Raw genomic sequence first — 26,714 nt, forward strand, 5'->3', positions numbered from 1 at the left:
GCCAGGGGGCGCCGGTGGCCGCCCGGCGCTCGCTCGCCTGGGGGAGCGCGAACGCAGGCGAGCGGCTGGGGCGGGCCTGGGGGCGACCATGGACCGCTTCGTGTGGACCAGCGGCCTCCTAGAGATCAACGAGACCCTGGTGATCCAGCAGCGCGGGGTGCGCATCTACGACGGCGAAGAGAAGGTAGGGCGGCGGCGCGCGGCCCGGCCCGGCCTCGCCGTGCGGGCCCTCGGCGCGCAGTAGCGCCGGCTTCCCGGGCCTGCCCCGCGCCGTCGGCGTCCGCCCAGCTCTGCGCACCGGCTCCGACACTGGGCTGGATGTCGGCGGGTGCGGACGGCGGCCGCTCCCCTCCGCCCCCCGGAATCCTCCCCAGAATGGCACAGCCTGCGCGGGCCGGGGCCGTTGCCGCACGCGCTCAGGGCGGCGATGACCACGGCCCTCCCCTTCGCGCGGTCTCAGGGCCCCTCGGACGCCGACCTCGGCGTGGTGCGGGCCCGCCAGCCCCGCCTGTGTTAGCCCGCTGAGCTCACTGTCCGCCACCGGCGGACCTCGGGCTCTGGGTCCTGGCGGCAGCCGCAGCGACTCTAGGTCTGTCCCGGCCAGAGCCGCGAACGGATTGCCTTGAGAGGACTTCTGAGGAGGTGTCAGTGTCTCTTTGGAACGCCTATGCTGAAGGGGTTTTTGTGTGTGTGTGTGTGTTTTTTTTAAATTACTTTAGAAAGGAGTTTTGAGCGTTTGTTTTGTAAACTCATGTTGTAGGCCGTGCCTTGTAATCCAAGCATAAAATTTAGATACATTTGCAAAATGAGAGGAGAAATATTAACTATAATTAAACAATCTGCGGAGACTTCTATCAAACTGCAGTCATCCTGCCCTGAATGAAATGTTTAAGCTGGAAATAGAAAAAAAATTAGAAATCTATTTTTAGTTTCCAGAAGTTTCACTTGCTATTTCTCCATCCTTGTTCTGTTAATGAAACTTTTCTTTACCTTTGCATAGGTTCCTTGACTCATGGCTTTCCCTGCTCGGTGCTTACAGAAGCTTGCGGCTTCCTTCCGCCTGGGAAATGGAGGGCAGGGGTTACACTGCGATCAGGAGGCACCGCTGACCCAGGTGCTCTCCCTCCCGTAGGGCATTTTCCGTGTAGTGTTGCCGTTATTGAGCCAAGGTCTTTTTCTTAAATTATTTTGGACTTACACCCTTTACTGCCTCACGCAGTTTTATTAACTTGTTCTCAGATTGAGTTTCTCTCTTTTGGTTGGAGTGACAGCTAAATGTTTTTGTTTTATAAACCTAGGTTACCCCTTAGGACTGTCTTAAATGGGAAGCATGATCAACCTCCCCTCCCACAGCGGGTATGATGAAGCCCCAACTCTCTGAACTGAACGCTGACAGTGGTAGATTGGTCTTCAGAGACTCCTTCAAAGCCACTCCCTCCTGGAAGTCATGTTTTTTTGCAGAGCACCACACTCTATTCTGTGTAATTCCCATATGCAAATTAGGAACACCTTGGCTGACACATAATTGTGATATATTTAAAACAATATAAAATTAAAACTATTAGTACTTGTATACGAAAAACCATTGTCAAACCAGCAAATTCTGTTTTTTTTTCTTTGAATTTTTGCTCCTTATTTTAACAGATAAGTAGATATAGATATCAGAGGATTAAGAAAAACTTAGTTGAGACCCTTTGATCTAGTCAAGAATTCTTAACAGTTCTAGATGCAGGGTTGGTGAAGGAGGGGTGTAGATGTCTTGAAATTGAAGCAGAGCTTTAAGACAAGTCTACCCACCACTGTGGTCCCTGGGCGGAATCTACTGTCATTTGCTGAGCTGTTCTTGGTATGACCACGGGCCAGACTGATTCATGGGGGAAAGTCCTGTGTCCTGGCTTCCTCCATCTGCTGGAAGGCTCCCAGACCTCACGTAGTCTGAAGACTCTAGGAAGCTGCACATCAGCCTCCAGATCTGATCAAATTCCCTTTCAGAATCTCTCAGTTGCCCCCTTGGTCTAGGCACTGCAGTCGAGACTGCTTAGCCTTCCCAGCTCTGCATCCTGACACGTTCCTTGGGCAGGCGTGCACAAGGCTGTCTAATAGACCAGTTGGACACTCTTGGAGGGCGGGAAGTGTGCCTTACTCATCCTTGTATCTTCTCACTCATTGTCGATATGAAATACATTAAAAAAAAAAAAACCTGAATAATTAGAGCACCTACTATGCGCCAGGAACTTTATATACAAACAACCTCTTTAACTCTCTCTGTGAGCGTATGAGGTGTTTTCTTGAATGAGAAAAATAACTTTCAGAAAGTGACTTGCCTAAGGTCCACAGTTATCAGGAGAGACAGAAGTTAAATCTCTATTGATCAAACTCCCAAAGTCTCTGCTTTGTTCACCATGATGCCACGCTTCAAAAATACAGCAGACTCCAGTGCCAGACTATATAATATTTAATACAGTTAATCTTCCCAGAGATGAGGACACTGAGAACTTCAGCTGAAAGTTGAGAAAATTGTGACCTGTCTAAGGTCACACATCAGTAGTTGGTGGAGCTAGAATGAACTGCTCTTCCCACAGCTAACTGCCTCTTGTGAATAAATCTGTGCCTACTTGTTTATACAGGCACGGTTTTCACAGGCCCATTATGACTGGATCATGTGTTATTTTCATAAGTGGTGTAGACAGGTCGTTTATTTCAATTCACAGAAGCTACTATAGCCTCAGCTAATTTAAAAATAATGTAAGAAGATTAGCATATAAAGTGGCACGTTGACAGCATATACTAGAAGATTTAGAAAATATTTCTTTCATCTAGCTATTTCACTTTTAGGAATTTACCCTTGGAAAATAGAGATGCATAAACATATAGTGAATGAGGATGCTGATCTCAGCATTAGTGTATATGTTATGTATTATTATGTATAGGGAAAAATTAGAAGCATTCTGAATGTCCTCTATAGGGATTGGTTAATTTAATATGATATGCCCTCATCAGCGTGAGGAATTGCTAATAATACGCTGCTAAGTGAAAAAAGCAAGTTAGAAAACTAAATATCGTGATCTCATTTTATTTAAAGATTATACACATGTACACACATGTACCCACATATATACACATGCATATTTTATTTTTTTAGACTAAAATATTTTCCAGGTTTTCAATGGTGTATTTTATAACAGAAAAATATGTTAACAAATAAAACAGGGTAAGAGCTTATTCATTGAATGCCAAATTAGGTCAACTTTTAGGTAGTTAAAATTATTCTAGCTCTGAGTGGTGAAGCAAACTAGCCTAAACTTGTCTATCAGGTTTAGCTCATAATCCCTTGGAATCCCTGAAGGGAACTGTGACACAATTTCTTCTCTTACAGCAGCAACATTTTGTGTTTGCTCATTGTCAGTTGACATTGCAAGAGGATGTACTCTGGCTTCAGTTTAAATTCACATCCTTATGTGTTGATTTCAGTAAGATAAAGTGTAGTTTCTTAATCAGAACTCTTATGCTCTACTGTAGCATCATGTACTCTCAAATTAATAAGATATTTGCTGTTGGAAAAGGGAAATTTTACTCATTGGCAAAAGAGAGATTTTTAAAAATATCTCAAACTCCATTATTAGGTTTTACATACACAAGATTAACTAAAACATTTGAAGCCAAACTGAATTAAGTGCCAGGCGTATGTATGTTTTACTTCTGATTCAGAGGAAAACATGGAATTTATAAAGTCTTTTCTTTGAGGTATTGAGTAATCTCTCACAGTATTTAAATTAGATGGTTCAGTAGGTCTCTTACTGTTAAAGCTTATTAACCATATTAATACTTACTAATATTAAAATATTTATAATATAGTCATACCTTACTCTTGTCAAAAGTGTTGATTTTTTATTACACGGACTTTTTTGACAAAAGAGTGTTTCTGCATGTCTAACAAAAATAATTAACATACATTTTAGAGTTAAATAGAGTTATATATGCCTATAATGAATTTCTTTATCTTTTTTTGTTAGACAAATAATAAAGTTGTTAAATATTGGCCAAAAGAAGGTTGAAATAATCAGTGATCCTATTACCAATAAAGAATTACTTTTGGCATATTCTGTGTGCATGTATAATCATGCTATGTATACAATTTTGAAACCTACTTCTTTCTATATTAATGAGAGTATCATAACATATAAATATCTACTACATACATTTATAGTTATTTTTACTTAAGAACAATTAGAACCGTGATAATGTTCTAATCGGTCAGTTATTTACTTGACAGATATTTTAACCACGTTAGTTTAAACTCAAAAGGATTATCATTTGTAGTAAATTAGACTCTCACTAAAATGCTTTCTTCGAGTTTATGTTGTAAGGCAGCCTTATAATGGGACCAGCCATATAACTTTTGAAATAATGAATTATTCCTCAAAAGGATATAAGCATGTCCTACCTTAAGGCAATTTCTACTTTCTAGTAATTAGAGTTAATAGAAACTTCCAATATATTTTTTGCTTTTAACAGAAATTAAGTGGTTTGATTTATTAATCTCTTGGGTTACAACTCTAAAATTTGCTTATTTACATAATTTTCAGTGCATAATAACAAATTATGAGGATTAAAGTATTAGTTCTAAAGACCTAGCTGGCATTTTTTGTGATTGTATTATAGTTTTAAAAACCATTGTTACATTTATATTTTCAGTAGGTGACACAATCCCATGATAAAAATTCAAAACCCACAAAAAGTATAAAGTTAAAAAATCTCCTTCCTACCCTGTCTTTGTCACCCAGATCCTCATCAGAGGCCATGAGTGCATCATTCTAGAGCTGTGCATGCATAGAGATTTGTATGTGTCATATATAGGTATTTGTATAAAATATTTTTTCTTTTTAAAATATAAATTTATAATATACTATGCATAGAGTTCGACTCTTACTTTTTTCTTTTAATGTGGAGAATTTACCATATATCATCAATTTTAAATGCATATTCTCCCCCACATTTTAACAACTCTGGAATCAGGATAGTCTGACAGTCAATGGCTCTTTAGATTTTATCAAATACAGTAAGTACCTTCTTTTTAAGGACTGAGTAGTCCTTTGTGTGGATGTACTCTTCCCTTTTGATAGACATTTAAATTGCTACTTTTACTTTTAGCAAACAGCAGTGGATTACATAGTAGTGTACCATTGTACTCAGGTGTGAATTTATCCATGGAATAAATTCCTAGAAGTGCAATTACTAGATCAAAGGATTTGTATATTTGTATTTTTGATAGGTATTAATGCACTGCCCTCCATAGAGGTTGGCCCTTCAGCAATATGTGCAAATGCTTATTTCCCCAGTACTGTTTTATCAAACTTAGGCTTCTACCAGTCTCATGGATGAAAGGGAATCTTGATGGTCCCTTAATTTGCCTTTTTCTCATCATTAATAGGATATCATTAAGATAAAGTTGGGTATTTGTTAATGGGTTTAAGAGCCATTTGTAGATCCTTTCCTGTGAACTTTTTGTAAATAGTCTTTACCTATTTCTCTAATGGATTATAGGCTATTTTATTATTGGTTTTTAAGTGTACTTTATATATTATGGAAATTAGCCCTTTGTCTCTGATGTTAGGTATTTTTTGCAGTCTGTCTTTGCCCTTGCCATGAAGAATTTGTGTGCATGTGTGTATGCGGAGTTGAATTTGTCAGTTGTTTCCTCTCATGCTAATGGGTTTACTGTTTCTCTTAGAAAGACCTTCTCTCAGATTATTTAAAAAATTATCTCATGAGTTTTTCTAGTACTTTTATAATTTTTATTTTAATTCAGATATTTGATCCATCTAGAATTTATTTTGGTGCGGTATATTAGGTATAAATCCAACTTAATGTTTGTTTTTCCTACTGGGCAACCCAGTTTTCCCAGTGCCATTGGTTAAATCTCCATTCACACTTATTTTTGTATGCGTTTGTGTCTATTTCTGGATTTTCTTACTATTTAAAATTATTTTAAAAAATTATATGTGTGAATGTTATACACGATTTCAATCGCATTGTTAAAAAACTCAAGCAGTAGTGAAGATTGGGAAAAGGGCGCTTTGCTTCTCTTCTTCCTGTTCCTCACACTTTTTCTCAGATAATCATTGTTAACAGACCATCGAGTAGTCTATTTAGACCTTTTTCTACTACTTACACACACATGTATATATCTCACATGTAGTTTGGGGAATATGGAAATTCTGTCACTCTGTCTGTCTGTCTATCTACCTACCTATCATCGTGTATAATATACTGTAAGTTGATTTTTTTTTCCCCACTAACTTGATGTCTTAGAGTTACATGATAGTCTAAACAGCTCTACCTCATTATTCTTTTTAACCTCTGTATGGAATCCATAGTATGAATCTATCATACTTGATTTAAGCACTCCTCTATTATTAACACATCTAGGTTGTTTGCAATTTTTTCCTAACTTAAGCAAGGCTGTATATATATATATATATATATACACACACACATATATAATATATATATGTACACATATATATGTAATGTCTATATATTATATATATGTATACATATATACACATTCATAGAGCTTATGAAGTGTACAAAATTGCTTCTCTTTAATTTGTGATAAGCCTAATTCTAAAATGTCAATTTATGATTAACTTATTCTTATGTCATTTGTGAGGAGGAAAAACTGGACCACACAGAGTGATATATTATTAATATTTTGTAATTATCTTGTCTTTCTAGATAAAATTTGATGCTGGGACCCTCCTTCTTAGTACACACCGCTTAATTTGGAGAGATCAGAAAAATCACGTAAGAGTTTTTTACACCTGTTTTAGGTTTTAAATCACTGAAGTTTTTCTTTTTCTTTTCTGACAGAACTATAAAAAATTCAACAAATAGATGAAACAAATTTTCATTTTTACAGTGTCAGCAGAGCGTGTCCCATATAATTTCTCCGAATGGAATAGAGATAGAAGAGTTAGCGTGTTGTCCCTCATTCAGCTCCAGAAAAGTCTGGAGTTACTGAATAGAGAATCATGTTGACTCCTGTGTTTTAAACACCAGTCAGATCCTACGCCTGAATGTCCCTGTTTAACAGGAATAATTCTTCCATCAGTTGTCAGGAGTCCTTAGAAAAAAACTCATTCGTCCTCAAAACAACCCATTCTGCTGGTTGTTGTTGAGAACAAGGACAATAGGACTGCTGGCAAGTGCATGCTTTTACCTAGACTATTGAGAAGGACAGACTCTAAGGAAGAGAAACCTCTCTGTTTTTTCATTTATAGGAAGAGAGAGTAAGTTATGTGTACAGAGATGATTTCATTATTCCAAAGAGCTTTAACTTGAAAATGTGTGTGTATAAATTTCAATAAAATAAACAATCTCTTATATATTATTTTAATAATTGCTGCCCCTGCCATGTAATTTTAATTCCACAGATAAACTATATACTTTACCAAGGCTCTTTGAAAGGCCACTACCATTGCAAAATCTAAGACTTCTTTTGCTCTTCAAGAACCAATTTTTGCCCCCTTAATGGTGATATTGTCCTTGTTAATGCGTGCCTTATAACTGTTAACGTCTAATGCTTTTGAAAAGAAATCTTTTTTGGAGGAGTATGTGTTTTTAAACCATATGTTTATAAATTAATCTTAGTATAATTTTTTGATTATCATATACAGAGGCTGATTTAGAAATCCTTAGACCAGCTATTAAATGCCATTCATTTATAATAATTTAAAAAATTAAATGTACTAATAAAGGGAAGCTACATTAGTATTTTCTGTTAAAAATTTATTGTGAGTGGGTGAGTGAAGTATAGAAAATTATAAAGAACATATTCCTTAAAGTTATTTCGCTTTACCTGTTCTGTTTTTTGTTTTACATGTAAATATATTGTATGTAAAAAGTTTTGTATAAATACTGCCTTTTAAAAGATGGACCTACTGTAAAAGCAAAGGTAGTTACAGCTGCTTTTTTACTTTCTTCCATGAAGTAAAATGCCACCACGATGTTGTTTTTCTTTCAGTGTTTCCTTAGATTTATTTAAGAAATAAAATCACATTATTTTTTATTAAATATCTTAAAGGTACTTGGCACTCTTTTAAATGCTATAAAACCAGGATCTCTTAACTAATCGTTGCTTTCTCTTTGTTTCCTCCTAGGAATGCTGCATGGCCATTCCTCTTTCCCAGATTGTGTTCATCGAAGAACAGGCAGCTGGAATTGGGAAAAGGTAAGATCTGTGTATTATAGCCTTTGTTCTCAAAAAACATTTCCATTCAAGATATTATTGTCAATTTAGTTGATTTATTGCTGTGCCATACTGCGTATGTGGAAATGAATCTAATGATTGTGTTTTGGGGCTTTATAAATAACAGCCTTCGGTCAGGAGTTCCCATAAGAAGGTATTGTCATACCTTAAACTCGATATATGGAAGTCATTTAACATCAGCAGATGTTAAATAAGTGTTGAATGCCACTGGAAGTGCAATGCATGCCTTAATTATAATATAGCTAGCATAAAAGGCCACTTATTTGACGTAAAAGAAACTAACCAATACTTTGAAAAGATTAGTAAGGTGTATACTTTCAGAGTAGTCTCTATCTCTAATTTATATTATGCCCCTTGTCACTTTTCTCTATCCTGTTACATTCTTTTTTTTAAAAATTTTTTTTAATCGGGGTATACTTGACATACAACATTATATTAGTTTCTGGTGTACAATATAATGATTCGATCGATATTTATTTATATTACTTTTCTTGTTAAGCTCTACAAAGTAAAACTTTAAGGGTACTCTAGATCATTTGAATTTTCCTCTGCTGTGTTTCAAGGAAATCTAAACTCTATAACAAAAATATTTAAAATAGTTACCTTCACATTAATGTATTATTTTTCAACATCTCTAGTGAGAAAGAAATCAATAATGTGCCAGGTTAACTTTTCTGAAATAGTCTTTTTAGTTCTTAGCTCCTCCCTTGGCCCTAAACAATTACTATATCTCAGTGATTCAAAGATGTACATTTGTTTTCTCCTTTTAATATCTCTGAACCCAAGATGCTTCTTTGATTTGGTGGATGTTAAACTTGATAATATATGGTATTTAATGACCTAAGAAATGAATATGTGAAAAAATTGGCATGAATCTTTTATGCTGAGTGGGATTTTTAAACTTCATCTTGTATCATAATCTTTTAGCTTTTCATTTGGTTTCCTTTGGCAAAATCTGATAGCAGGGCTCAGGTTTTTAAGTTTTAAAGATTGTATACTGCTTTTGCTTAGTCACCCTATCCTAATTGTCATAGTTTTTGTTGCTGTATCTGGCAGTTTGTTACAAATAGTCCTGTGATTCTGCTTGCACAGTTTGTTTGCTCACCTCTCTTAAAAGTTGTTCACCATAAAAGAATAGATGAAGAGTCCTTACATATCTGTCCCTAGTTCACTAAACAAAACATTTGTTAAATTGGAGACCCCACACATGGTGTTTCAATTTTACAGTGATATTTAGGCAACCATATAGGCCTAAACAAAGTAAAATCGAATAATAGGTGAATCTATAATGTGATCATAAAGAAAAAAGCTTTAGGCTAGGTATCTAAGATATTTTGGCTAAGTTTTTTGATTTTGCAAATCTTTATAGAAGATTGTTTATTGAGCAGATTGGGGGAAAAAAGAGGAAAAAAAAGACCTTATAAAACTGAACAAATACAGTGATATTTTTAACAGCATAGAAGATGATGGTAGTCAGAAAGATTATGGTAATTTATGTTCTTAGAGCAGCAGCATTTTGAGAATTGTTTTTGCTATTGGATATCTTTCTAGATCATGCTGTTGATTGAGTGGTATTTTCCACAAATGACACTGTACAATGTTAGTTTTGGATGGAGTTTTAATAAAATGTCAGCTGGCCAGTTTTACATAGATAAGTTTTCACATTTTGTTTTCAAGTGAGTAAGGTAGTATGCTTTGGCAGAAATTATAGGGCTCCTGGTGACCTTGGAGGATTACTCTAAATGGAAAACCAAAATCATAAACCACCCCAAATTTTGCAGATTTATTTTGAACTTATTTCCTAAAATCACATTTTTGTTTAATCAATAGACCTAGTAACTTGAACTTTTTTGTTTATAGTTTGTAAGTTTTAAGTAGAGATATTTTTGAAAGGTTTATTAAGGCTGAATTAATACAGACTTTGAAAGGATTCCTTTCAGGATATTCTTTGTTGCTACATGAATTTAATTTTATTCTATTTATTTATTTATTTATTTATTCATTTATTTATTTATTTATTTTTTAAAATGCCTACGGCACCTGATATTCCTAGGTGGTCTCCCATCCAAGTACTAACCACGCCCAACCCTGCTTAGCTTCCGAGATCAGACGAGATCAGGCACTTTCGGTGTGGCATGACCGCAGATTCTACATGAATTTTAAAAATGACCTAAAATATAGTAAAAGTTATGGTAATAGAATTAGTTGTAAAAGGCAATTTAATATATTACATTCGCTTTTTCTTTAGTGCCAAAATCGTGGTTCATCTCCACCCAGCTCCTGCTAACAAAGAGCTCGGTCCATTTCAGGGTAGTAAGAACTCCTACATCAAACTCTCCTTCAAAGAACATGGCCAGATTGAGGTAGGTTTCTATATGAATAAAATTGGACCAGAACTTTTTGTTGTTGTTTGTTAATATAATGGAATGCAATATTGTTTCTATATTGTTAATATGATGAAAGCAACACAACAGGTTGCACAATATTTTTACAATAAAATTTTTGGTATCTTAAGCCTTATCAGTGGAGAATATGAAGTTTAGGTTTCAGTGGGAACAGGAAGCTGGAGGGTGTGGTCAGAAGGAAAGAACAGAGACTGGAAATATGCTAAGTCATGCCATTAGGCCACGAGTAAAGTTTTCAGTGGTCTATTACTGTAGTGTGGTTAAAGGGACAGAGTATAATGTAGTGACATGTTAAATTACATCAGTATCTGAAAGCTCGCCAGCCTTAAATCAGATAGTTTATCTTTATTAACTCTGTACAGATCTAATCACTGAAGTACTTCTTCCATAGTGTGATAGTTTATATATTCTGATTAATAAGTTGCTGTATAAATAGTCTTTAGACATTTATAAGTGTGTGTTTATCACCCCCTTGATGTCATAAATTAGTTATGTTCTTTTTTCTATAGTACCTCCCCCAGTGCTCTTCACACAGTAGGTACTAAACAAATATAAGTCACTAGCTAAAGTCAATCTCACTGTAGCTGAAAAATATAGTTGATTTATGTGAGCAGAGGTATGATTTGGGCCTAATTTCTGATTACATATTTTAACTAGACAATTTATTCTCTGCTTCTTCATGGATAATGGTTGTATATTTTTCTTGGCATGGTGTCAGTTTCACTATAGATTGAAAACAATCCACATAGGCAAGATTGTTTAAAGTAAGTCTATTTATTTCATTGTCACTCATCTCTTTGTTGAGAATAGCTCACTTTATGTAGAAGGTCAGTTCCTTTTTTTTTTCTTTGTTCTTTCTGAAGTTGATCCAAGAAAAGAACTTCCTTTGATTTTCTTTGATGTCTCTGAGAGTTCTAGACTTGTTGCAAATGACTGAACAGACTTTTCAACTAGAGAAATGTTAAGTAATGATTTATATGAGGATGCCACAACCTGACTGACTCATTTAAAGTGTATCTATATGTATAACAGTTTTATAGGCGTTTATCAGAGGAAATGACACAGAGAAGATGGGAGAATATTCCAGTTTCCCGGTCATTACAAACAAACAGAGGACCCCAGGTAGTTTTTAAACTGTTTCTTAATCCAATGTTTTCAGCTCTGTGCTTGCATCTTCATTAAGGAAAAAGATTTCTGTGATTACAGAACTTTGAAGAAATAAAATAATGATATTTGATTCAAAATTTATTTTCACAGAACCTAATTTAGTGCTCTGTAGACAATAGACACTTAGTAAAAATAGATGACTACTTACCAGAGTAATTCTTGGGGTGGTACAAATTAGATTCTACTCCCTTCATTTTGTTCTTCATAATTAGTGTGGCATCTGAGAGAATACACAATACCCCTGGCTGACATTTTCCAGGCTAGTCTAAATTAACTATCAACTGTGGACAGATATTCAAATGTGTAGAAATAGTTTGTATAATAACTGTCAAGTACCAAAATTTTTACTACAATTTTTGAGTCCCTATTAAATAAATATCTGATGCATATGTAAAAGGTTGCCTAAGAACAAAATTGGTTAGGAAATTTATTATCTGAAACGAAGAGTAAAATATGCCATTTATTGTATGTTCAGTGCTTCTTTATAATGATTTGAAGATTGTTATTATATATGGCAAGGAACTGACAAATATTTTGAAAGGAAACTAGATGTAATTACGTGCTGTTTTTCTTTGGTTCTTTGTGGGTCCTTTCCCACCACTGAAAACACCATGTGGCGGGTTACGAAAGATTGTGTCCTTCCTATTTTGTATGTTTTATTTTCTACTTTTGTTTTTCAGCCAGGAAGAATAAGGGCTGTAGGAATTGTAGGTATTGAGAGGAAACTGGAAGAAAAAAGAAAAGAAACCGACAAAAACATTTCTGAGGTAACACGTACACAAGTTCCGGTCAGCTGTCTTTTTCAGCCATTTGTGTTTATTCTTTTGGATATAGCTGTGACTAATTCCATTCCGTATATTGGAATATATTTAGTTTGCTTGATGCTATACAATATCTTATTCCATTTAACAGGTCTACCTCAGGTTGGCATAATTTAGTCAAAATGTGTTTCAAAACTTCTTTCAAAAAGGAATGAAAAAGAAATGCCAATTTGTTTTCTGTGATGTTAGAAAATACCATGATTGTTATATGTAAATTTTAAAATCTAGATGGAATTTATTGAGGGATATGCCTAATGAATTCAAAGTCCTCTATATAATTATTATAGACCTTTGGTTAACTTAATTGAGGGAAAAATGCTATTTTGTGGTCCTGAACCCTGGTCATACACCACAGTTTTATGCTGATGACTACTCAGGGACCCAAACACAGAGACAGTAAGAATGGCTCAAAACAGCCAGCCTATCAACTAGGACACCAACCCGAGCATGTACATTACATTTCTGAAACTTCACCACATATGAGAAGATTCAAGTGAAAGGGAGATAATGCTAGTTAAGAAAATCAGTTATGCATTAGATTCTAAATTAGTTAAAACATCTAAACATATCATTGGTTTTATGTTTATATAAAAATGGTCTTGGATTTTTATGAAATGAGTCTGTGAAGTAATTCTTTAGTTTTTATAATAGTTTGTAAGTAAATAGTTTGTAAGTAAAATTCCATTGATTAACGCTGTTCAGAGAACTTCAAAGTCTAAATTGCAAATAGTTCTTGAATACTTATATTAGTCAAGGTTCTCCAGAGAAACAGAAGCAATAGGAGACATATAGATATCAAGATATAGATATATTGATATCTATATATCTCTGTACATATAAATATCTATATATCTCTGTACACAATGAGGTTTATTATAAGAAATTGGCTAATGCGATTATGGAGACTGAGAAGTCCCATAGTCTACCACCTGCAAGCTGGTGACCCAGGAAAGCTGATGATATAAATCCTAATCTGAGTCCAAAGGCCTGAGAACCAGGAGAGTTGATGGTGATAAGTCCCAGTGCAAGGGCAGGAGAAGACTGATGTCTCAGCTCAGCAGCTGGGCAGAGAAAGAGCAAATTCTCCCTTCCTCCAACATTTTGTTCCTTCACGCCCTCAGTGGACTGGATGAGGCCTACCCTCATTGGAGAGGGCAGTCTAGTTTACTCAGCCTAATGATTCAAACTCTGACCGCATGTGGCAGCACTCTCACAGACACACTCAGAATAATAGTTGATCAAATTCCTGAGCATCCCATAATCTAGTCAAGTTGACACGTAACATTAACCATATAATATCTATTCTGGGCCCACTAATTGAAAATACAGATTGTTGTTGAGGAACTAAGGGCATTTGTCTTAAGTGCCCGTGGTCCAGGTTTTGCTGATCGCATATTTATGGTAAAGTTGTACATGTTCCAGCCCTATGTATTTCTTGCAAATTGGCACCTAGACCCAGAGGCTTGATGAGACTCATGTTTGATCCTTTAGTAATACTAGAGGTCTGTGTTCTTTCATCAGGAGGCACATCGTGTCTCTTTTTATGATTTTAGTAGCTGTTAATGTTCAGTGCATAGATCTGTTGGTTCATTGGTTGTTGCAAATGGTGATGTTCTATGATTTTTCATTTATTAGTTAGAGTACTTTCTGAAGAGCTGCTTCCCTCTCAGAATTTTTTTTTTTTTAAATCCCAGTAATTTTACTGGAATGTGTCTATGTGTTTACTAGAATGTGTTAGTCATTCTGGTTTTTTTTCCCCCCCAAGTCAGTCTGTCTTTCCTTCCCTTCCTTCCTTCCTTCCTTCCTTCCTTCCTTCCTTCCTTCCTTCCTTCCTTCCTTCCTTCCCTTCCTCCTCCTTCCCTCCTTCCTTCCTTCCCTCCTTCCTTCCTTCCTCCCTCCCTCCCTCCCTCTCTCCTTCTCTCTTTCTCTCTCTCTCTCTTTCATTTTAAATTAGTTTCAAGTATACAGTACATTGGTTAGACAATATATATAGTCAATAAAACGATCCCCCCAATTGCTCCTTTCCTCCCCTGGCCCTCCACCTAGCCAACATATTAATGCAAACTGCATTCTCATGCTGTGCTCCCTATCCCTGTGACCATCCATCATATACTAATTTCTACTTCTTTAACCCTTCACCCCAATTCTCCCAGCTCCCTAACCCTCCTTCCCGTCTGTCCATCAACAAATTGTCCACTATATTTGTGAGTCTGTTTTTGATTAGTTTGTTCTTTTCCTTAGATTCTGCATATAAGTGAAATCATATGATATTTCTCTTTCTCTGTCTGACCTAAATACCTTCTAGGTCCATCAAGGCAATATCTTTTTCCATCCTCTTCCTTTTAGTCTGTGTGTGTCTTTTAATCTGAAGTGAGTTTCTTGTAGGCGGCATGTAGGGGTCTTGTTTTCTTATCCATTCATCCACTCTATCTTTGTTGGAGCACTTAATTCTTTAACATTTGAGGTACTTATTGATAGGAATGTAGTTGTTACCATTCTTTATTCCTGTTCTTGATACAAACTTTTTCTTCTTGAAGTCCCTCCAGTATTTCCTGTAATACTGGCTTGGTGATGATGAATTCCTTTAGCTTATTTTTGTCTGAGAAGCTCTTTATCTGTCTTTCAACTCTAAATGATAGCTTTGCTGGATAAAGTATTCTTGGTTGTAGATCCTTGGGTCTTCATGTCAAATATTTTATGCCAAGCCCTTTTGTCCTGCATAGTTTCTTTTGAGAAATCAGCTGTCAGTCTTATGGGTGCTCCCTTGTAGGTAACTAACTGCTTTTCTCTTGCTGCTTTTAAGATTCTCTCTTTGAATTTAACCTTTGGCATTTTAATTATGATCTGTCTTGGTGTGGGCCTCTTTGGATTCCTGGTTTTTGGGATTTTTTGAGCTTCCTGGGGTTTTATGTCCATTTCTTCACCAGGTTAGGGAAGTTTTCCATCATTATTTCTTCAAGTAGCTGTTCAACATCTTGTTTTTCTTCCAATACACCAATGAAATGGATATTTTTACCTTTAAGTGTCCCATAGGCTCCTTAAATTATTATTACAGTCTTGGCTTCTTTTTCTTGACATTCTGATTGAGTTTCCTTGGCTTTCCCATCCTCTAGATTTGATTGTCTTCTTTATTCACTTTGTTTATTCCATTCAATATACTTCTCATCTCAGATAATGTGTTCTTCATTTCAGACTGGTTCCCTTTTATAATCTCCATTTCCATTTTTACGTTTTTTATCTCTTTGTTGAAGTTCTCACTAAATTCATCTACACTTCCCATAAGTTCATTGAGCATCTTTATAACTGGTGTTTTGAATTCTGCATTTGTTAGATTTCTTGATTTCATTATTTCTGGGTCTCTGTTCTGTTTTCTCATATGGATTCTGCTTCTTTGTCTTCCCATTTTGGCTGTCCTTCTGCCTCTGTTTCTATGTCCTAAGTAAAGCTGCTAAGTCTCTCAGTCTTACTAGTGTGGATTTGTGAAGTAGGTGTCCAGTGTCACAGTCCTGAGAGGGGTTCAGCTGCAGGCCAAATTTAGCCCAAGCCTGTGCCCCTCCAGGGCCACCTGTTAAGATTCAGCAAGCAATCCACAGATGCTGTGCTTATAGTTGCCTCAAAAGGCTGCACCAGAAACCGAGGCCAGATGCCACCAGTGTGCGTCTAGGCGCTGCTCAGTAAGGAGCACCTGACTCGCTGAGGATATACCTGGAATGGGTTTGGGTGGGGCCTCCAGTTGTGGGGGGGGGTGCTGGGTTTCAGGGAATCCTCTGGGCTGAGCACCCTCTGTTGTCCAGTTTGATGACTTCTCAGCTATGGCGGTGCTGGTGTCCACGCACTGGGAGTGGGGAGGGCTCAGCAGAGGAATATTGGATACCGTTGGCACTTCCGTGCAACATCTCCCTGTAAGTCCCCGGTGCCCCCTGTGCGTAGCAGCTGAACCTGCGCTGGTGCTCAGAGCTAGCAGGTCCATCACCGCGAAAGTTCTCTTGCAGATGTGACCCCTTTAAGAGGCGTCTGTTGCTGTTGCTGCTGCAGCTTCTGTCCCACTCAGCCTCTAGGGACCGGGCAGTCTCGCATCCTCGCCCCTTCTTATCTCTGCCATTGCAGGGTGATTTCATAGACTTCTCCCTAGTTGTATGGCTTGTTCATCTAGATCCCAGGTGATTTTTCCTTGCTGTTTGCTCCTTGTTTCTGTCACAATTTTGATTTGGTCGCCAGGGAGATGTACAGAGCCTCTACGACCTACACCATTTTTTTTTCCTCCTCATTCTAGGTTGTTATTGAATATGCTTTCTGTATTTGGTTTCAGAAGTTTTTTCTTTTAATTTCAGAGGAGTTTTTCTATATAATAATTTTCAATAATTGCTTTGATTTCTTTTTATTCCGAGACTCATATTAGCTGTATGTTATAGCTTTACTGCCTATCTTTACTATTTGTGAATTTCAACCCCTCTTCTTCATTTCTTTTTTATTTAGAAAATTTTCCTTTTTTTTACTTGTTTCTCTTAAGATATTATGTCGTGTTTATTCATTCTTGTGTTCTGTCTAGTCTTTATTTCAGAAATGATTTTAAAAAATCCTTTTCTGCATCTTGTCATTTCATTTCTGATTTATTTTGTCCTTTCCCAGCTTGCATTATTTTTAAAACATTCTTTAGCTCATTTTGAAATAAAGATTACATTTTGATCTGACCAATGAGCATGTCTTTTTGGCATGCCTTCATTGTTTGTAATGTTCTGCTCCTTATTTTTTTCTTATAATAATTTTGTACGGAATTTGACCTTGATACCTTACTGTTGCTAATATTCATGTGAAGTTTTCCTGAACTTATAGAGGAATATCTAGTTCAGAATATCTTTTTTTACTACACAGAGCTCAGTCTTCTGCTGTGTTCATACAGTGTTAAAAAGGTAGTGGCTTGCTTTCTGTGATTTCTTGGCCCTGTTTTCATCCCATTTTTATCTAGACCTTTTTCTTTCTTCCTCCCTGTTGTCTCTACTATGCTCAGTTTTTAATTCCCCTCACGGGAGCTTTTTCCCGGTGTGCGATCCTGTCCTGGAAGAGAAGCCTGAAGGGTCAGTCTGATGAGTTCATAGGCTGCTTCAGCCTTTCCTGAGGACCTCTCGTACCCACCCAACACTGAAGTGGACAAACCCTTCCCGTTTGAGTTACTGTCCTCAAGTTTGGCCCATCTTACTTCCCAGTGACCACCTGTTGGATCTTTTGGGGTTCTCTTATTCTAGACCGATCAGTTGCCCTGGCGCCTCCCTTTCCTTTCTCCTGCTTTGATGCTGATATTATGCAGGTCTTGTGGCTCTTGGTGGTTTGTCTCCACTTGCTTGTATCTTGGGATTTTTGTGACTATCTTGTCATTTAGTTTTGTAGTATATGCTGCCTGTGAGTTTTTGGTTTCGAGATTTAGTTGCTCTGTTTTTATGTTGAGAATTGAAGATATTAAAAATCTATGCTGCCATAGCCACCATCTTTCCAGAATCCTTTATTCTCATAAAATTCCAGCGTTTTAGCATTAGAACTGTTCTTACTATCCAGAGAAATAATTGTCTCAGAGCTAGTGACTGGATTTGGATCCAGGATTATTAGAACTCAGGTCTCCTGATTTGTAGGCAATTGTAGCCTACTACATCATGGCCACTCTTTTTGCCACTCAGAAGGTGCTGTCACTGTCCTCTTTCAGTGACTTTTGTTGTCATCCTTTTGAGTAACACTTATGGAGATGGTATTGAACAATGAGGTAACTGCATCAATAGTGGTCCTTTTTCCGAATGCCGCCATATTAATTTGATGTTCAAAATACTGTTTTTCTTAATTTATAAAATGTTACTGTTTTACTGTAATTTTCACAAAATTAACATAACTCAAAGAATTCTACACAAACATTGTGCTCTCTTGCAGGTCACTGATTTATTCAGTAGATAGTACTTGTTTTCTTCTTTGTGTGAGCCCTGCATCAGATGTTTGAGATAGTCTGATGGTGCACTGGGCAGGCAGGCAAACAGGCTTTCTCTGCAGTGTGAGAATGTTGTTTTAGGAGGAAATAGAGGCTGCAATGGGAACATGTAACATGCCTCTTACTCCATTTGGGTCAGGGAAGGCTTGTTAGTAGCAGTAATGGAAGTCAAGGCCTGAAAGTTGGGCCGGTGGAGGGAATGGATATGCAAAAGTACAGAATCAAGAATATTGAAACAGAAAATTCAAGATTATATTAATAGTTACTGAAGCTTACAACCAAAGTAATGACTGGAAATAAGAAAGAATGGGACAAATTGGCCTTAGAGGGTACCCCCTGGTTTTAAGTCAGATGCCACTTTTCTCAAAATTGGAGTGGAAATTTAACTAGAGACGTGGTAGAGGGATAGAAGGTTTTATAAACTGGCAAGTGAAATAATAGACTGGGCATGTTCATCTAGTTTGCACTTGTACATATGTAGCTTTAATTTTATTGTAGGTAGTTTCTCCACCCAGTTTTTGGATAGTTGGCTAATTCCAAATATTAGAATAATAATAGAAATAGAAATGAGGAAACTTTTGTTTGTGTTTAATTACTCAAAATATTTTATAGGAAATTCTTGTTAAGGCACTAAAATACTTATATTTATTTTTTATAAGCCTTATTCCAACAGGAATAAGGGCTAATCTACATATTCTGTTACTTTTATTACTTTTCATATTTTTATGAAAATATAATACAATAAAGTGACTTACCATATAAAATTTAAAGTGTTGGTAGTTTTCCTTAAACTTCTTTTTATATTCAAAATAAAAATCTAAGTGTGTAAAGGTTTGTGTGTTTTATTTTTGAAAACTAGGTGTGTGATTTGCCCTTCATTTAAACGTTAGAATTGACTTAGTTTCAGGGCTGGTGCCCATACTTTCCCACAAAAGGTTTCCTGCATCTGCTGGCTGTTGCTGATAAGAATCCAGTGTTAAGCCTTTTGTTTATCTGAGGAAATTCCTGTTAGGTGTGTGCACATTCCCCTTTGTTTTCAGTATTAGCGTCAGTGAATGGGCCATAAGAATCCTTCACAACACTCTATTCTTTTAGCAAAATCCTTTTGCAGATACCGTCCTGCATGTAATTAAGATGGGTATAAGCTAATCAGAACCTATTGATCACTAGTATATGTAGATCAAAAGATTTTCAGTTAATGATAGATTGCTCAATCAGTTTTAAAAAATAACATCTGTGCACATCAATTAGAAAGTATTCTGCACTGGAAGTATATTTTGGTAATTTGAAACAAATTTATATAAATATATCATTAAATTTGAAGAGGCCTTTGAAGTGGATATTCATTATACTAAGTTAAACAATTGATGGGTTTTATTTAGATTTGTTTTGGTGCTATTTGGATGTTTTTCTTTTGTTAAATCCACTATATCCAAAGCCACAGGTATAATTCATTAATCAGCCACAGGTTTCAGTTAAGTCTCAGCTGCTTTTTTTAAAAAATCAAATATTACTTTATTTTTTATTTTTATTTTATTTTTTTAATATCTGCTATTAAAGCTAAAATTTTGTCTAAAGAAGTATTCCTGCAGCTGCACATTGCCGTTTTCAGCCAGGAAAGCTTTACGACGTCTTTGATTCTTGACCTCCTGTCAGGAAATGGTTTGGAGAAAAGCCAGTGACACATTTTCTTGTGTCAAAGAATAGTAAATAATATTTTCTGAACCATTACTTATGTCACCTTTAGTTTGTGTTTTATCAAGAGTTTCTATTTTATTTTTGAAAACTTGAAAAGTTTTTTACAGTTTGTTTTGGAAAATTAATGCTTTCTTAGCTAAATTGAATTCTTAGAATAAGGTATATTTATTACTTATATAAATAAATTGACATTTGTAAGAAAACTTCATAAATTGGTATCATGAGGAAGAAAATAGAGTGTTTTATTGCTTTAAAACATTGTAATTCTTTAGACAGATTCCAATAAAAACTCATTTCTCATTTCAGGCCTTTGAAGACCTCAGCAAACTAATGATCAAGGTAGATGTCATTTATATTTATTAAGTTCATACCAATTATGATACAATTTTGAAAACATTTTGTTCTCAGACACTTTGAGGACATTATTTCTTTTCATTCTTTTACTGTTCTCTTGACAGGCTAAGGAAATGGTGGAGTTATCAAAATCAATTGCTAATAAGATTAAAGAGAAGCAAGGAGACATCACAGAAGATGAGGTAAATAGGGTGCTTTTTAAGGCATTAGAAACTGTACAAATAATGCAGTGATATTTTTGTGGTTTACCAGTTTGGTCAGCGTAGTGTTTTATTTCTTCTAGGACTTGAGGATATGTAAAAGAGCTAAAGAAAAAATTAACCATAAAAATTTTGTTGATTCTAGTAAGGTTAAAGGATATTTCAATAGCTTTTCTTGGATTGTTGAAAACAAAGATACTGAAATATGTAAGGAGTGGCTGATTTATAAATATTTATAAGTTTGATATCTGTTTCATTAAATTTGTCTACAATCTGGTCACAGCCATTGGTTGTATCATTGGGTTGGCATTAAATATATCATAGTTGTCATCCAAATCGCTCACACTGAACTTGTAAATGGAATATGGATATCAAGATAGGGGAAGAAAGATTAATTAGATTTATGCAGAGAACTACTAGAAATAGAATTGAATTTAATTTATGGTGGAAGGATTTCAGATGTTGGGATGAAGACTAATTCTAAATTCTCTTTTTGTGCATTTTTTCCTCTCATTATAGACCATCAGGTTTAAATCGTATTTGCTGAGCATGGGAATAGCTAACCCAGTTACCAGGGAAACCTATGGCTCAGGTACACAGTACCACATGCAGCTGGCCAAACAGCTGGCTGGAATATTGCAGGCACCTTTAGAGGTAAAAAAACCTAAACGGGCTCTTTAAATTGTGTTGTTATTTTTATGTCATCAGAAATATTAACAAGAGCATTAACTCCTTTTATGATATGGTTACTGTTCAACCAATATGTTATTTTTCCTATGGGAATATTAAATTAGTTCATCATACTTATTAATGGATTTTTTGTCAATAATCTAAACTGTTTTCAGTTTTCATTTTAGATATCTATAATTTTCTAAATCTATTTGATATGAAGTTTTTCTTTTATTTTAAAAGGAAATATATGATCTCTATATATTTAGATATATTTCAATATAAGTAGTCTTAATATGTGTGTACTATTAATAATTTCATAATAAGATTCATCTTGTCCAACATTATTCAGGCAATCAAAATTTTATTAAAGCACTTGTATCAAAAAATATTTCAAGTATATGACAAAATAGAATAGTATAATGAATCCCTGTGTGCCCATCATCCAGCTTCTTCTGTAAGCCAGCCTCCACTTACTGTAAAGCAAATCCCAGACATCACATCACTTTATCTGTAAATATTTTAGTATGTAATTATAATAATAAAGATGCCTTGAATGTAACTATAATCCCATTTCACACCTAAAAAGTTAAAAATAATTTTTTAATATTATCAAATATCTAGTTAGTGTTCACATTTTCTCTTATAGTTGGTTTGTTCAAATCAGGATACATTGCAATTAGTTGCTTTGTCTTTTGATTTTTTAAAAAATTTATTAGGTTTCCCTTTCTCCTATATTTCCCCCCCCGCCCACACACACAATTTATTATTGAAGGAGCTAGTAGGTTTTCTGATAGAGTGCCTCAGAGTCTGGAAGTTAACTTATGTATTAACATGCTTCCCTATCCTGTGTAGTCCCTGTAAACGAGTAGTTATATCTAGAAGTTTTTTTTTTTTCTGACAAGAATGTTTTATATAGAGGTATTGTGCATTTTCATAGGGAAGTACGTAATGTCTGATTGTCTTTTCTTTGTGATGTTAGCAGCCATTGATAGTTGTTATCTAGATTATTAATTCATCAGGGGTTGCAAAGTGGTGATATTCTTATTTAATACTATAATTTCATCTTTATTAGCTGGAATGACTTAAAACATTTAAATATACTTTCGAAACATGGTAAAGGGCCCTCTTTTCATTTAAGTATTGTTAAAAGAGTAATAATGATATTAAACTCCAAATATTGAATTTGAAATGCTGTGTGGTATCTGAGTAAGTTCTCCTGTGTGTAAATAGTGTTTTTAAAAGCTTCCTAAGAAATTTTATAATTTCTGATTTCACTCTGATTATGATTTCTAAGAAATGCTACCTGGTGCTAATTGTAACATAATACTTCTTAAAATTTTCATATTTTAACAGGAACGAGGGGGAATAATGTCACTCACAGAAGTGTACTGTTTAGTAAACCGAGCCCGAGGAATGGAAGTAAGCATAGAATATTTAGATACTCTTTTTCAAACTAAATATAGACTTTCTTAATATAATATAAATTCTCCCACAGAGAATACAATTTGAGGAAGGGTTGTATTATATCTAAACTATTTTGAGAAGTTTGTTGGACAATGAAAAGAATACTGCTCTAAAATCTAAGAGGTAGATTCTGTTCCTGGTTTTGCCAAGTGACCTTGATTAGTTTACTTAACCTCTCAGATTCAATTTTCCACCTTTAAAATAAGGATTTGGACTGATCCCTTTCAGCTCCAATAGTCTGTGTTTGTATTGTGATTAATAAGGTACCTGATGTCCTTTCCCTGTGATCATCGTTTCGACTTAGCTGGGTTGGGAACAGAGTGCCTGTAGATAATACAGAGGGCAAGCTGCCCTGCTCCTTTGGCTGTGAATCAGCAGTGGCTATTCTTCAACTCTCATTGCCCCTTAACACCCAGACATCCTTGGCCTCCAAGGTTCTGTCAGTGCACTCTTTGTCAGGCAAACACAGTTCTGTGGTGCCACTGATTATCTCCATGCAGATGAGTCACACATGTCTTTCCAGTGCTCACCCCAATCCCATGACTTAAGTCTGTTCTGTGTGTTTTTATTCGAATAGTCATCATAACTGCCAGCGAGTACTTACTATCTACCAGGTTTCTGCACGTGTTACCTTATTTATCTTCCGCAGTAACTAGTGAGGCAGCTACTTTTACGATCTCCATCTGGGACTAATTTGGGGATGTAGAAACTAAGGCTTAGATTAAATAATTCGACGTAGGGTACACCTAGAGAAAGTAGTTTGACAGGGATATGGCCTGAGGCTGGGCTGGCTCCACAGCCATTCTGCGTGACTCAAACCTATACCTATTACCACCACACTGGGCTGATGCTTTAAGGCTGCATGGTCTGGAAGAGTAGCCAGTAGCTGGCTACATGTGACAGTTGTGAGCTTGGACTGTAGTTAATCCAAATTGATAATCTGTTGGAAGTGTAAATTACACACCAGATTTAGAAGACTTAGTGCAGAATGAGGAAATGTTAAATTTCTCATTAATTTTTTTATCAATTATATGTTGAATTTTTTGATCTATGAAGTATATGTGTATTAAAATTAATTTAACTTTTAATTTTTTTAAAATATGTCTGCTAGAAAATTTTAAATTACATATAAGATTTACATTCTGTTTTTATTGGCCAGCATTGCTTTAATACTTAATGAATAGGTCTTCGCTTCTTTCTTAATCATTTTGCCTTATAGTGATTAAACTACCTAATATCCATGAGAAATTATAATTTTTAAATTTCCTCTTCTGTTTTAGTGATCATTATAATTATATAGCATCATTCTATTAATTTGCAGTGTAAACTGGATTTTTTTCCCCATTAGTTGCTTTCACCGGAAGATTTAGTGAATGCATGCAAGATGCTGGAAGCTCTGAAATTACCTCTCAGGTAAACGAACCTCTGCAAGAAGTTTGCCAACTATAGCTACTGTTCTGCACAGAGTAGACAGGAAAGCCCTGCCTGGTCCGCCATCCTGTGTGGCGAGCCAACATTTTGCCTCTCTTGAAATTATATTACATATGAACAGAATCACTAAACACCGCAAGCACCTCTGTCATCCTGGCTTCCATGCTGTGGGTGACCTAAGGGGCCTAGCAGTCTGACTCTTGTCGATTTGCGATTTGCAGTGGTGAGATAAGAATGTGGGCTCCTCCCATGAGGTCAGGGTAACTAGCCCCTCTTCCCTTAGACATTTTGTGATCGTCTCTGGGGACTTAGAAGTACAAATGTTCAGCTGTGAATTCTGTTTTCCTTATCCTCAGGCTAAAAAAAAATTAGCCAGATGAATTTTATTCAGCATGTGGATTATAGTTTATGATTTTATTAACTGTTTATTCATGCTTTTTTTAGTTATGCCACAGTTGCTTGTGGTCGTTAAGTTTTAAATGTTGTTTTGTGTATATATTACCTTCATACCTGGGCATGAAAGAAAGTGAAAAATATTTGTGCCTTCTTAGTGGTTGAAGATCCTAGATATTCATGGCTTTGTTCTCCTGTCTGTGGTTTTTAGGCTACGAGTTTTTGATAGTGGCGTCATGGTAATTGAGCTTCAGTCCCACAAGGAAGAGGAAATGGTGGCCTCAGCCTTGGAGACAGTATGTGAACCAGTTTCCTTCAGTCATTAGGGCTCGTATGAGGACCCGAGTGCCTGGCAACTTGGGAAACAGGATTTCCTTTTGAATTTAACTTTACTAAAAGTGATGTTTGCAGACCCAGTTAAAAGTGGTTATCATTACAATGAATAAATATTCATCAAAATTATACTTTGAAAAATTTAAAAACTTACTAACATTCAAAAATCTTAGATGAAAGGAGAATTAGAATTAGTGAGGCGCTCTCTTTTGTCTGAAGTGCCGTCTTGAGAACAGAATTTTACTTTTGTTAATCAAATATTACCCATGATTCAACTTTCCCTTTCAGGAACACCTACATAAGCAGCATTACAAACCATCACAAGTTGTTTTATGAAATTATTGCTTCAAAATATATGAAAAGCACTGTAGTTTAGACTGATTTTGTGGCCAAACTGCTATTACACATTAGGATACTTGAAATATTACCGCCTTCATAGCCTCTATCGTGAGCCTGTATAATTTAAATAACTCACATTTATACTTTTTGTTTTAAAGTAGATGAAAAACCCAGGAAAATAGATATTTCAGCCATATATTTTAAACTAAACCTAAATATATATGTAAGTGTATGTCATATATACACACATATACACGTATGTGTATATATATGTATATATACACACTCGATTAGAATTTGTTATTTGTACCTTTTAAGAATATTGAAGTTTTTTTTTTTAAGGCTTTAATACAAAGCCATTGTTACATTATAGAGAGTTTCATGATATTTTAGCCTCTATTTGGTCTGGGCCCTTCAGCTTTTGTAGTATTAAACATAAGTGATGAAGATTTAGCTCTGTAGTGAATATTCTTTGGATTTTAGCAGAAAATTAAGTAAGTTATTTCTTGAGTATACTGGTAGACTCTCTCTCTAGGTTAGTACCTAGGAGGTATAAATTATGACATTTTTGCTGCTGTGTGTTTTTGTTAGGTTTCAGAAAAGGGATCCCTTACGTCCGAAGAGTTTGCCAAGCTTGTAGGAATGTCTGTCCTTCTGGCTAAAGAAAGGTAAGTAATGTCCTGGCTCCTGGTTGCTACTGTGGTTGTGTTTCTTCTGAATGGACAGATGATTGTGGTTTTCTCCCCTTGATTCCTAGGTTGCTTCTTGCAGAGAAGATGGGCCATCTTTGCCGAGACGACTCAGTGGAAGGCTTGCGTTTTTACCCAAATTTATTTATGACACAGAGCTAAGGGTTTTATATTTGAAATACTTTTTATTCATATATTTGCATCATGTGGCAGTTGTATGACATTGAGCTAAGAGTAAACCCTGATAAACAGAATTTACTGGAACTTCAGAGTATAATATAAAACACCTTAAATTTCTCCCTAAATATTATGGTCCAGGAAGTTTATTTAGGATAAATATAGGAAAATACAGAAAAATGAATGCCACTGTCAATTTAAAATCATGCTATAGTTGAATACAACCATCAGGGTTTAACTTGAAAACATGGTGGATTTTATCTAGATCCTCAAATCTAACCATTTGTTAAAGAAAGGAATTTGGTTCATGGTTGAAGAAAAAGAAGTTGCA

The 26,714-nt window shown here is 35.7% G+C and overlaps 1 protein-coding gene and 1 pseudogene across 2 annotated transcripts; one reads left to right on the top strand and one right to left on the bottom strand.

Annotated features, from left to right (window-relative positions):
* Positions 1-26,516, top strand: VPS36 (vacuolar protein sorting 36 homolog). 2 transcript variants are annotated; one of them, XM_039839438.1, is made up of 15 exons: positions 50-184; positions 1,001-1,114; positions 6,739-6,807; positions 8,163-8,233; positions 10,521-10,635; positions 11,710-11,799; positions 12,525-12,611; positions 20,638-20,670; positions 20,790-20,867; positions 21,405-21,539; positions 22,911-22,976; positions 24,370-24,434; positions 25,057-25,141; positions 26,109-26,185; positions 26,275-26,516. In XM_039839438.1, the coding sequence occupies exons 2-15, from the start codon at positions 1,013-1,015 to the stop codon at positions 26,366-26,368; spliced, it is 1,167 nt and encodes a 388-aa protein (XP_039695372.1). In that variant the 5' UTR covers positions 50-184; positions 1,001-1,012; the 3' UTR covers positions 26,369-26,516. The 2 variants fall into 2 exon arrangements, with proteins under 2 accessions (XP_039695373.1, XP_039695372.1); XM_039839439.1 differs by lacking the exon at positions 1,001-1,114 and having other exon boundaries at positions 1-184.
* On the bottom strand, positions 10,301-10,419 carry LOC120583937 (uncharacterized; annotated as a pseudogene).
* Positions 26,517-26,714: the final 198 nt, after the last annotated feature.

This window comes from Pteropus medius, unplaced genomic scaffold, assembly GCF_902729225.1.
Source record: "Pteropus medius unplaced genomic scaffold, Ma_sr-lr_union100, whole genome shotgun sequence".
In the NCBI taxonomy this organism is placed as follows: Eukaryota; Metazoa; Chordata; class Mammalia; order Chiroptera; family Pteropodidae; genus Pteropus; species Pteropus medius.

Coding starts and splice junctions, on each gene's coding strand:
- VPS36 (XM_039839438.1), top strand. CDS start 1,013: ATGGCTTTCCCTGCTCGGTGCTTACAGAAGCTTGCGGCTTCCTTCCGC. Junction 10,636..11,709: donor AAGAACATGGCCAGATTGAG/GTAGGTTTCTAT, acceptor TATGTATAACAG/TTTTATAGGCGTTTATCAGA. Junction 12,612..20,637: donor CCGACAAAAACATTTCTGAG/GTAACACGTACA, acceptor TTCTCATTTCAG/GCCTTTGAAGACCTCAGCAA.